The sequence below is a fragment of the Lagenorhynchus albirostris genome, chromosome 3, assembly GCF_949774975.1.
Source record: "Lagenorhynchus albirostris chromosome 3, mLagAlb1.1, whole genome shotgun sequence".
NCBI lineage: Eukaryota > Metazoa > Chordata > Mammalia > Artiodactyla > Delphinidae > Lagenorhynchus > Lagenorhynchus albirostris.
The window spans coordinates 116,629,992-116,642,663 of record NC_083097.1 but is presented as its reverse complement, the minus strand read 5'-3'; the positions used below and the strand labels follow the sequence as shown (position 1 = coordinate 116,642,663).

Here is a 12,672-nt window from a genome sequence, read left to right as displayed (position 1 = left end):
AGAGTCTATCAAATGGCCTAGGCCTTAAATTCAGGTTTTGTTTTAGGATCAAATAACTCTTCAAATATTAAAATCAGCTTTTCTTAAAAATTTATTGCAAATTCTTCATGGTAATTAATGTTGCTGAGTGAAAACAGTAATTTTAATAGAGGTGAATGCTTAAGCTTTACATTAATTTCACTATGAATGGCCTAAATTTGGTTAATTTTCAATGAAAATAAACATTATATGACTTAAAAGTGGATAAACTTCAACGACAACTTTGCACAAATAACTTTAGTGAATTTATTTACTTAAGGAATTCTAATAAATTCTCTTTCCTATTCATTCCACTCTCATGGGGAAGTGTGTATATATATATATATATATATCATTAAGATATTCAGATTTAGGGATCATCAACTATAAATGTTATACTCAGAGTTATCACCAATTTTTCCAAACCTAAGTTGCTAAAGATTCTCTTGTTTTAGCATCCTTTTACATAGAAAGCCGGATCTCATTCTGATATTGAAAATGAAAAAAGTCATCAGATTTGGTATCTCATTTTTTATGGGGGAAAAAATCTTAAAAGTATGTTCACATGTATAACAAAACAAATCGTGGAGCTATGAAAGCCACCAGAACAATTTCAGAAATCTCCGTTCTGAAATCATATGGAAATGTGTGTATGTGTAACATGAAAAAAATGAATGGGAATATTGAAGAGAGGGTGAACCATGTGTGGGAGATAAAAATAATCATGCCCATGGTGGGGTCAACCATGGCTGGCAGATAATCCAAAATATCATAAAAGAAAAATGTGTTAGGTTAGAAAGTTTCAACATTGCCAAATGCAAAATGTTAAAGCACAGAAAAAATGAATGAGACAACCCCCACAAACATCATTTCATAAGAAAAAAAAGTAGAAAAAAGTGACCTATATATCTTTTTCAATATACCAAATCTTAACTGACTTAAAGATTACATAAAGTATTTGGGCCATGGTACCCACCCAGATTCTCATTATCAACAGACTTATCTTTTCCCCTCCCTTCCACCCAAATTTAGTTGTTTTCCTGCAGAAAAAGCACAGCATTCCTATATTAATAAGTATAAGAAATGAAAACAGTGAGTACAACTGATATAGATCCATTGACTTTTATTACAAATGTACTTGATCACTTGGCTTCAAAAAGTTTAAAATCAATACCCTATTTTCTGTATGCCAGTACAAAGCAAACTGTTTTACAAATTAAATACCTAAAAATTTGACAAAAATATTAAAATTTGATGAAAAACAATTATAAAAATCCTTAATCTCTCTCTTCAAAAAAGGAGGCAGTCTTCCCAGTCCTATTGTACAATATTAATAATATTCACCATTTTTAGAATAGGTAGCTAAATTATATTTTTCTGTTAGCATACAAAACTCTTAGACTAATAGATTTTATTTGTATATGCTCCAGTTAAGTTTGTGAATGCCATCTGATTGCAATATAATCAACTATCTTTGAGTCCTAATTTACACTTATTTAATAATTTGCATAGTTTAAAAGGGATAAAGGTTATTCTATAACTAATTATCATAGGCTATTACAGTGCTATTTTTCAAGGCAACAAGTATTTGCTCCCAAATGAAATTATCTTCTTTAGGCAGGGGTTAAAATTACTAGCAGCTTTCTCCATTACCTGAAAAATCAAACTGGAATAGTTATCCATCTCTAGATGTGAAGACCTAAAAAACACATTGATACATTTTTCACTTTGAGTCAAATTTCAACCCCTGAATGGGACAACTAGAAAGTGAGACTTTCAAGGTTTTTTATTTCCCTGTTGGTTTTGGTTTCTACTCTCCATGGCTTTTGAGAAGCTGGAAAAGTTTGTCTTTCCTGACTCACATTGTCTTTTTTTCCATTTGGCAAATATTCATCTACCTCCAATCTGTATCTAGTGGAGGAAAAGCCAACATGGCTTTTCTTATGAACTTCCTTTGTTGTCAAAGGCATGTATAATGATTTCTACAGTTCTGGTTAGTTAACTTTAGCTCCCTCTGTGGCTGGATGACTGCTGTTTCCAACATCAGCATGATAAATAGGAGGCACAAATAAAAAGTAGCTTAAAAAAAGATTTGGTGACTTAAAAGAAAAAACAAAAAAACCCAAAAAAACGAACAACACTAAAGCACACACACTTACATGGGCATTTCAAATCTGGTGGCTGATCTCTGGATTAAATTACTTGACAATGTCTCTCATTTTAAAGAACGCAATGCATTTCAAGTGTTCTTTTATACTTAGGCAAATAATACAGTTTAACCAAGTTCTTGGACCTTAATTGTAAGACAAAGCAGATCATTAAAAATAAGGCATACTTGTCATGAATTAAGTTTTGTTTACTTGTTTTTGGCACATTTGATCATACTGTCTTCTATGAATAAAACATATGGTCAAATATACCATTTCCTTTTTTGTTTCAGCACAAACAGGGTTTACCAACTAGTAAAATAAAAACAAGGAAAAACTCCAACATAAAACACTGAGAAATAGAACCTTGGTAAAGTACCGAGCACCTGGGGGGAAGGGTGGGAAAAGGATGAAACAGGAGAGGGGAGAAGGAAAGGTTGGGAGGGGACTTGGGGAGGTAAAGTGAGATGCAAAAAAAGAGCATCTTTACAGTCATTTGTCTTTTCTATGATCACGTCTTAAGAAGTCTTAAAAGATCTGCATGTGGATTTCTTTTTAAACCCACTGACCATAATTCAGACACTGGTTTCAAAATCTGAGTAAGATTGTGTTTAACTGTTATAGTGTAAAGACAATTGCACAATACATGTGCTTCTTGATCCGGTAGGATTCCAAGCAGAATCTGAAGTCTATAGCTAAGAAAGGCTTCACTTTAGGTAACTCGGACCCTAAAGAAAACCTCATGAAAGAACTCGCATCTCAAAGAAAGGACACTTTGCCTAAGTTTGCTGTGTTTTTTGTTGACTTGCACTACTTATTGCTGGCTACTATGAAACACTGATCTAGGAGTACTCCAACAACCTGTAGTACAAGGCTTAACTTTAAAAAGCTATAGTAAACAAGAGACAAAATCAAAGCAATTCTCTTTCCTAACTAGTAACAGCACAGAGAATGCAGTCTTTTCCATATCACAGTTAAAGTACAGTGAACAAAACAGCTCAACAAACCTTAAGACAAAAAAGTGCAGGTTATTAATGTTTACATGCAGTTGATAAGCATTCCAAATGTCACATTATGCACTGTAAAAGCTCAACTTTACTATATGGAAATAAGAAAAATGCACCTTGGGGGAAGGGGAAAAGCAATTTAATCATTTCCAGTGATTTTGTAAGTAAAGAAACTCCTAACTATTGTACGGTCACCTCATATTAAACATTGTATGAATATTAAAAGCAAACAATTTAATGGGAAAATGCACAGTACAATGGAAATAGCTTGTTATTCAACACATACAGTAGATCTCAAAGACAACACACTCAACCAGGGAGCTTAAAAATACCAAATCAAAACCCAAAGAACCAGCAGAAAAAAAAAAAATCCTTCAAAGACAACTGTTTCACCTTCCTAGGCCAATGCTTTACAATGTGAGAAGCACTGATACCTTCCAGCTCCTACAGGTGGTGTCTTCTACATACAGCAGTTAGATCTATATGGCTGGATTTGCCAAGAAAACAATTCCATCCCCAGAACTCTTTATGTCAGACAAGATCCATTTGTTTTAAACCAAAATACTTTCTACAGAATTCCAAACCAAAATGTACTGTTTAAGGCATCTTTTTTTATAACATTTTCTCTTCACTCAAAGATGATAGTCATGCAGCAGTTTAATGATAAAAATATATTAATATTTTACTATACAGCAGCAAGAAGTTAGTTGTCAATTAAAAGCACACGAACATCTTTAAATGAAAACCTGTAAAAGACTATCGTTACAAACAATTTCAGTTGGGAGGACACCAGCTTAGTAAAGTGCTCTCCTAAGCTTTGCATTTTCATACCCTACACCTTGAATATATGAGTTATAGAACATACTTTTGATAGAAGGCTTGTACACTTGGGGAACACAAATACACTTAGCATATAATGTAGCCAGTAATAACTAGCACCACAGCTACATGGAAATCCTTTACATACACCAACTTGGCTTTCACTTTTAAAATGAAGCTCAGAATCCATGGCTCAGTAGGATAACTATAATTGTGTTGCTCTGCTTTTTAACGGGTCTACATAAGTTAATAGCACTGGCAAAAATCAAAGGATAGCTTCAGACCTCTTATAAGTTTAGGAGACAGTGCTAGTGACCACAAATAGACTCACTACCTGATGTCCAAGTACAGGTTCACTGGAAATTGCTGCACGTTAGTTAAGTTTTTAAAATCTTTCTACACATAATAAAAAAAATATATTATGAACGATACAAGTACATCTCATATACACAATAATGACAAAACGCCTACTCAGTCAAAGCAAACAGATGCAGAAAAATATTATGGGAGATTTCCTTTTCTTTCTTTCTCTTTTTCTTTTACTACTTGAATAACTTTGGTTCCAACCGTAAAAATCACAACTTAGCAAATTTCATTTAAATGCCTTTTTTAATAATTTCTTCATGTTCACAGAAGTTTCACTGACCATTTTTAAATGTTTAAGGTCCAGATGCAATGCATATTGTATAAAAGAGAGCACTTATTGTTTACCTTGCATGAATTAACCTACGTACCTTTAACTCTACAAACTTCTGCATAACATTTAGACAAAGCTCAGACACACAGCATGCCTAGCCCTCATATATATACACATCTCTAATCACAGGTATATAGGGTGTCAAATATACTATAATAACCTCCATGTAAGGTTTGAAATTTGGTAACAAAATGAGAAAAAACTAAAAATATTATTTTACGTGTTCTAAAATATCTCTTTTTTGTGCTAAAGTCAAATGTTAGCTCAACATGAAAAGGACTTTTATAGAATTCAGCAATATTATAATCTTGACCATTTTGCAAACACTTTTAATAATAATAGCTTAAACGTGTACAAAAGTTCTTGGTTAATTAGGGAAATAAACACTCAGTTCTTTATATTTTTTAATCAAGTAGGAAACACAGTTCATATAATGTTATTACTTTTTGTATTTTTTTTGTTTTTTGTTTTTAGCAGCTGCTTACTGTTTTATATGGTGGATAAAGTGGACAACATCCAGCGATGGGTGGCAAGTCAAGAAGAGAAACTGTCAGTTGGTGGAGGTTCTGTGGGTGGTGCTCCCTTGGAGTTAACAGTTCTTTTTTTTTTTTTTAACTTTTTAACTTTTTATTTTCTCTCTTTACAGTATATTTTCTCTGTGTGTGGCGCTGTGTGTGTGTGTGTGTGTGTGTGTATGCATGTGGGGGGGGTTCCATTCAGTTTGATCAATCTTCTTCCCCTTCTTCCTCACCCTGCAGTAGCAGGGTGGCAGCGGCGGTCTCCTCCTGCTGCTGCTGCTGCTGCTGGTGGAGCTGCTCACAGGCAGCTCGCTTCTCCCTCTGCTTCTCTTGAATCTTCTTCATCTCCTCCGAGTACTTGCAGAAGGTGTGTCCGAACTTGGCCCACACCTTGTAGGGCACGGTGATGGAGTTGCGGTAGGTGGGCTTCACCTCGCTCACTCGCATAAACACGCCGTACTTGTTGGAGCCCACATCAAAGAAGAAGCGCTTGTTGTCCACAGTCAAGGAGGTGCCCTCGGGCAGCTCGGCCGGCTCCTCCTCCACTCCGTAGTCGTCGATGAGCTTGGCCAGAGCGTCGCGGAACTCGATGAGCCCCTGTGCGGGCAGTGCAATGGTCTGGCCCTGCGTGGAGCCCAGGCCGGGCCCCCGGTTGACCGTCTGGCGGATGCGCAGGAAGCGGCCGCGCTGGTTCTCCTTGAGATCCATGTAGTACTTGCGGTTCTCGCGCACCAGGAACTCGCTCTTGAGCGCCCGGCGCGGCTCGTCCTGCGCCTGGGCCAGGTCGGGCGGCTGGCTGGGGCCCAGCTGCGCGTAGTGCTCGATGAAGTCGCCCAGGTAGTCGCGGAACTCCACGGCCACTGACATGGAGAGAGTGAGGCGGCTCTTGTTGCCGCCCGCGCCCACCTCAGCGATCTTCAGGAAGCGGCCCTTGGCGTTCTGCTTCACGTCCAGGTAGAAGCGCTTGTTCTGGATGTCCACCCGCTTGGAGGCCAGCTCCTGCGTCTCGTGCTGCAGCCCCCCCGGGGCCCCGCCGCCGCCGCCGCCACTGCCGCCGCCGCCGCCCCCGCCGCCACCACCGCCCCCGCCGGAGCCCGAGCCCGAGCCCGGGTGCCCCAGGGAGCCGCCCGAGCCCAGCGCCGCACCACCCTGCTCGCTGCCGCTGTCTCGGTCCGCCATGATGCTGCGCTCCGCCGCCGCGCTGCCGCCGCCTGCCGCTCCGCCCGCCGCCGCCTCAGTCGCCTCAGCCGCCGCTGCTTTCCCTCCCCGGCTCCGCCTGCTGCCGCCGCAACCCCCACAGCCAGTCAGCCACTCTCGCGAGATCTGCGGGAGAGACGAGACAGACGAGACCCGGTAACAGGGCACTGACTCCCCAGTACAGTAGCCGGGCGCCCTACTGTACGCGCCCACCCGACCGCCAGCACGTGACCCGCACCCCCTCCCCGTTGCCAGTCCCCCATCCGCCCGCCCGCCAGGCGGCGCCCACCCACCGGCCCTCACCCCGCACCCCTGGTTGGGGTGGGGGGGGGACTAGAACGCGCCGCGTCGCAGCTGCTGCCGCCACTGCCGCCACCACGGTGGCTGTCGCTGTTGGCCAGACCCTGAGCGGCCTCGGCCCGGGGAGTTGGGGGACTGGCGTGAGAAGGGGACTGCCATACTAAGCACAGGGAGTGGGCCTGAGCTCTGCTTTCCAGTGACCCCAAAGAAGATGTGGGGGGAGGGGCCCGCGCAGCGCAGTTGAGCCCGCTGCAGAGAGGGGACACCGAGTCACGGCCACCCCCTCCCCAGCGGGCCCCATCCAGACCCAGATCGGCCCACCCGTCACTTGACTGGACTGTCTCCTACCGCAGAGCCCTGGCCGCAGAGGCGGGCGAGGAAGAAGAGCGGTGGTGCAGCGGTAAACCTTAGCTGCAGAAGGGGCTGCCAGGGATGAGGACGGGGCGCCGGTAGCAGTGGCGCGGAGCACCAGACACCTAGCCCTTCCCTCCCCTCGCTCCCGCCGCTCCCCCTCCCCGCGCACGGCAGCGGCTCTGGCCTCAGATGATCCCGCTCCCCCCTCCCCCCAACCGCAGCCCCGCACAGTCGGGCGGGCGGGCGGGCGCACTCACCGGCAGGGGGGAGCCGAGCAGAGGAAGGCAGCCGCACCAGGGCCGGGGTGCCCGCAGTGCCTTTTCCCGTTGGCTCTGCCCTTCTCCCCAAGCAACAATCAAAAAGAAACCCCACACTCACCCCAAAACCTTCAACCAGCCCCCTCTGGGACAACGACTGCCCGCCTGCCTCCCCCTCCTCCTTCTGAGATTTGGGGAAGGGGGGCACCCTGTTCAGGGCTGAGCCCAGCCTGGGTTGCCGGCCAGCTCTGCGGATAAACCAGGCCCTGCCGAGCCTTCAGCCCCTAGCCCACTCTTCCTCTCTGGAAGGACCCAGATGGAAGAGAAAACCAAGCAGGCTTTAGGAAATTCACGAGCTAAAAATGTCAGGAATTTCCTGGGAAACGCAGTTCCTTACGGGATTCATTAACGCAGGTTCGCTCGCCCCTTTTACTCCTCCTCCCAGAAACTCCTAAGTGTCAAGGAGAGCCCCCATCTCTCAAAAAGTAAAACATTAAATGATCGCTGGTTTTTAGACAGACAGCTAGGTTACCGACCATTACCAATGACAGCTAAGCCAGTGAAAGCTAAAGGGGGTCTTCTCTGGTCTCAGGAAGGGGCTCAGAAATAAAAGATTTCTCTCTTCCTAGATCTGAGGCATAAACTAGGGCCTATTTTCCTTCTTCCAGATAGATAGCAAATGCTCATACTCCCTCACTGCAGTCTGCAGTCCTAGCAGCTGTGGGAAAGCTAAGGCCTGTCTCCAGGGCACCTCCTGCCTATGCCCCTACATGTTCCCCATCACCTTCTGCAAGGGGCTTAGGTGATACAGACCTCACAGCCCTATTCCTGGCTTTCTCAAGCATGGATTGTTGCCTCCATCCTGAGAAGCATATCTCTATCTCATCTGTAGGCTCCATTCCCATTTAACACCCCCCAACCCCTGCCCCCAAAAGTAAGGAGACTTGCCTCCCTCACTCTTAGCTCCCAAGACATCTGAGTACCTGGCTGCCCAAGCTTCCTGGAAAAGAGAGGGGTAAAGAGAGGACTAATGATAAAGAAACCCAGACCAGCCCAGGGCATAAGCTTTGTCAATGCTTGAGACCTTAAAGCCCCCTGATATATCCCTTCATCTCCTGGGCAAACCTGCCTGCTAAGTATTCACAGCTACCTTTTTCTCTTAGCAAGGGCCCCATTCAACCCAGCATTAGCTACTTCAGCTCTGGGCTGACGTTCGCTACCTCCCGCTAAAGAGGAAGAAACAGGGCAGAGCACCCTGGCTCCCAAGAAGAAAACTGGGATAGTCCTGTGAACCAGCCTCAGAACCACCCACCTGTCCAGCTGTTCCTGAAATGGCTCCCTGAAGACGAGGCCCACTGTGAGAGATGGAAATCCAGATTTTGGGCCCCATAAAGAACTTCCCCTTAATTTAGGGTCATCCTCTAGCACTGCGTAGTACCCTTTCAGTGCTGATTTTTCTGCACTCCCTCCCCTGTCCCCAAGTCTGTCGGGAAGGAGATATAGGAACTGTTGGTGCACTTCCCACCACACAGAAATACATGTGTAAGAAGCGGCGGCTCCTCTAGGTTTGCACGGTAGCGATCAGGACCCTGGATAGACCCCGGCCCCAAACAGGGTCTCAAAGGCTGAGTGGCAGGGTCTCCGCACAGAACTGGGCGGGGCATTACGCTTCCACCTGTAAGCTGAGACTACTACGACCTGGTTAAGACCGCTCTAGAAGAGCCGCTATTCTTCCTCAAGGGTTTACTTCGCGCTGAACCAAGCCCTTGACCCCTCAGGAGAACTCAAAGCAGCAAGGCCAGTGGGGCTGCGATAAGGGGGCACGCGCCTGCCGGTCCCTGTCACTATTCCATGCTAATGATCGCTTCCCCCAGGACAAAAGAGTAGGGCTCGAAACTGCCCGCCTTCTTGAACCAACTTTGGAGTCTAAATTTCTTGCCCTCTGTCCCAAACGTTTATGTCCAGGGGCTCTGAATTGGTTTGAGTTTGGGAATGCCCTGATTTTCTGAAAAAGTGACTGTCACAGGAACTGAGTTCTTAGTTCCCCAGCGCAGAGGCAATTGATGAAGTTTCTAGACAAAACACAAGTTAAATATCATTTGCACGCATAAACTGGGAATTTTAAGCTCAAATCAGTAAACAACTGAGACCTGGATCTCTCCACATAAATATGTTCTTACTTATTTCATGTTTTTTATTATATATGTATAAAATTTTGCCTTTATCTATTAGCTTCTTGCCTACTTTATAAATGTATCTAAAAGCAAACAAGGTTAATAATGCCTTTGCCAAAATAATACAATGATAAATAGGATATTTAACACATTTTCACTACTCAAACAAGAGAGTTTATTTCAGGATGAGCCTGTAAGTGTGGGCTTTTGGTCAGAATGGAGGGGGTGGTGAAAGGCGGCTTTCCGTAGGCTACAGAATATAGTACCCTTAAAAGGCAGTCTGAGAGAAAAGTCTTAAAACAAAGAGTTTAACCTTAAACAGAACTTCAAAGTTAAATTTGCATCCTAACATTGAAAATCCATTAGCAAAGTTGTGGATTTAAAAACACACCTAGCTATTTGTTAATTACCAAAACAATATGCTAACTTGGTAAATGAAAAGCCAGTTCTAGTGTCTAGATGTTTGCACTGTCATTTTAAACCAAATAGTTGTAAAATTAAAATTATAATTGCAATACAATGTAGGAAAAACAAAGGGAAAACGAAATATATTAATATGCACAAAATATCTGTGTTAATGAAAGAACTATCAAAAAATATTTCCTTCCTCCTCAAAGTTTGCTTATATTTTTAAAACCTAATAAACGTCTCTAGATTTAGTGTGCTCTCTTATTAACACTACACACACATTTCGAGAATAGAGATTGCTTTATTTTTAATCCCTCTATCTCTACATCTTTAACAAAATCTTACCAACAAAAAACTGTTCACAAGAGAAACACATACTAGGCTGAACAAGAAGGAAAAAACCTCATTTTCCTCAGCCTGAAATACGGTCTGAAATGATCTAATTCTAAAAGTAAAAATTAACATACACATTTACAAAATAAACTTGGAGAAAGGGGATCTACCTCTGGGTAATAAACCCTTTTGATTACGGAGTTCCCAACAGAAACAATACGCTCATTAATATTTCACAGAATCACAGATTTCCCAAATAAAAGAGAAGCAAAAACATTAGAACTTGTGTTTTCAAGTGCTACTTAGGTTAAATGCCTGTCTTAAACCAGACAATTATCTTCAATACCCAAATCATTAAAACTAACTGGAATGTTGTACTGTAACTGTTCAAAGTGGAGGAATTACCCATTTCTTCTCATGGCTAGCTACCAGGAAAATTAAGGGAAACTCTCAAGTAAATCTTAACATTTAACAACAACGACTAATAGTATTTCACCGACCATTTTTAAAAAGTCTATTCCCTTTCTATAGCTCATCTAATCTTTAAAATTATGCCTCTCCAATGCTATTTCAATGTTTAGGGTTAAAGATATGAATTAAACATTTAAAATCTGAAGAGAACAATCCATGTGATAGAATCCTCACATTTCCCCAAATGTTATTTTAAGCATTTGCAGAAGAATTAAATAAATGTAGCACACATTCTAAATTCGATAAAAGATTCAGAGAACCCGACATTTTATGTACCCAAAAGGTCCAAACAGAACCGATGCAAATGTCAACAGCTCTCTCTCTTTCGGCTGATTCTTAAATGGTTTTACTAGTACCCAAAGGAATGAAATCAGCAACTCTCTCCACACTCCAGTCAACACTCCAATTTTCAAAGCCGCAATTCGAAAACGTCAGTTTGGGCGGGGAACAGTGAGGGTCTTGAAGTAATCAAAAAATTCCTTTTCTCCTCTGACAATCTACCAAAAGATGTCAAACCAAATTCAGCCTATTATAAAGCACTGGGGCTTCCTTCCAAGGACACGGGACACCAGCAGAGACACCGCTGCAAAAAGCTGTCCAAAAGCGCCTGGCCCGACAGAAACGTAAAGGGGCCCATATAAGAACGAATTAGAAGCCTCAAGAGGGTCCCGCAGAGACAACGGAAATTAAAGTAGCATTTATTCAGGGGTAGACAGCAACGAACCAAAGAAAGTTTTCCCAGCCGGACTCTTGGGCCTTTCTCTACCCAAGATCAGGCTCAAGACAAATATATTTGTTGGGGTCCCTTCCCCATAGCCGCTGCCGGGGCCTACCGTCGCTCAAAGGGAAGACCCTCTAACTTCACATCCGTCCGTTTTGCCCTCGGACAAAGGCAGAGGAGACTGTGGAGCTGACCTAGCTCTGTTGGGCAGCAAAAATGCCTTGTTCGGGCCACCCATCTTTGGGCCTGGCTTCGTCTGCGCTGTCAGCACCAGTGTATTCTTTTTTATTTTTACAACGCACACTGGGAGGGTGTATGCATTGCGGGGGTGGGGCGGGGGTTGAACAGAGGAAAGGAGGGGTTGGTAGTGGAGCCTAGAAGCCTCCTTCCTCTCCTCTCCTGCCAGGGTTGCTGTGCAGGGAGTGTCGGCCAGGTTTGGCGAACTGTCCCAGGCCCCAGGCAAAGGTGGTCAGGGGGAATGGGGCTCAGGCATTGCTAAGCAAACGGCACCACTGGTGGTCTCCAGCGCCAGAGGAGGTAGGATTGCTTTTTTTTTTTTAAAGGGGCGTGTGATTTTCTTCTTTTTTGGAGGTGGGAAGGAGTTCGTTCGTTCGTGCGCTCCGGAGGGAGGGGGGCGCGTTGCTGCACTACCAGGGTCCCCGGAGGAAGGGTGCGGGGATGTCTACAATGCTACAGTAATTATTCCTGGGGCATAAGAGGGCAATTAGAGGGGACAAGGTGGGCGGCACCTCAAGCTGTGGCAGTGGCAGCAGAGAAGGTCGCGAGGGGCTTACCCGGGCGGGCGGGCGGGCGCTGTCCTGCCGCAGGTGAGGGAGGGCGCGGGCTGGAGGGAGGGAGGGCGCGCGCGAGGCAGGCGCTAGGCGGGCGCGAGGAAAGGGGGAGGGGAGGAGGGCGCGCGCGCGCACACCTGTCCTGGACAGCGGCGCGAGCCGAGCTGCGCCTCACTCGGGCTCTGCCGGCTGAGGAGGGAGAAGGGCGGGCTGGCAGGCGGGGGCGGGACGCCGAGGGGAGGAGGAGGAGGCGGCTCGGATGGCTGGCTCGGCTCTCACTCGTTCTCCCTCCCGCTGGCAAGTCCGGCTCACACCCTGCTTCTCCCGCTCACTCACAGCCCCCTCGGCTCTCCCTCCTCCTCCTTCCCCTGCGGGATCCGCTCGCTGCCGCCGCCGCCGCAGACGGCAAGTCGTGGCAGCCAGACGTCGGCGCGTAACCCGGCGCTCCGTGCGTGACTCC

At 45.0% G+C, this 12,672-nt stretch overlaps 1 protein-coding gene across 3 annotated transcripts; it reads right to left on the bottom strand.

The window, feature by feature from the left end:
• Window positions 1-1,124: 1,124 nt before the first annotated feature.
• PURA (purine rich element binding protein A) lies at window positions 1,125-12,619 on the bottom strand. Of its 3 annotated transcripts, none has more exons than XM_060143733.1 (2): window positions 12,216-12,619; window positions 1,125-6,529 (listed from the first exon to the last, which is right to left on the bottom strand). In XM_060143733.1, the coding sequence occupies exon 2, from the start codon at window positions 6,383-6,385 to the stop codon at window positions 5,414-5,416; it is 972 nt and encodes a 323-aa protein (XP_059999716.1). In that variant the 5' UTR covers window positions 6,386-6,529; window positions 12,216-12,619; the 3' UTR covers window positions 1,125-5,413. The 3 variants fall into 3 exon arrangements, with proteins under 3 accessions (XP_059999716.1, XP_059999717.1, XP_059999718.1); XM_060143734.1 differs by having other exon boundaries at window positions 12,350-12,619; XM_060143735.1 differs by lacking the exon at window positions 12,216-12,619 and adding an exon at window positions 11,534-12,166.
• Window positions 12,620-12,672: the final 53 nt, after the last annotated feature.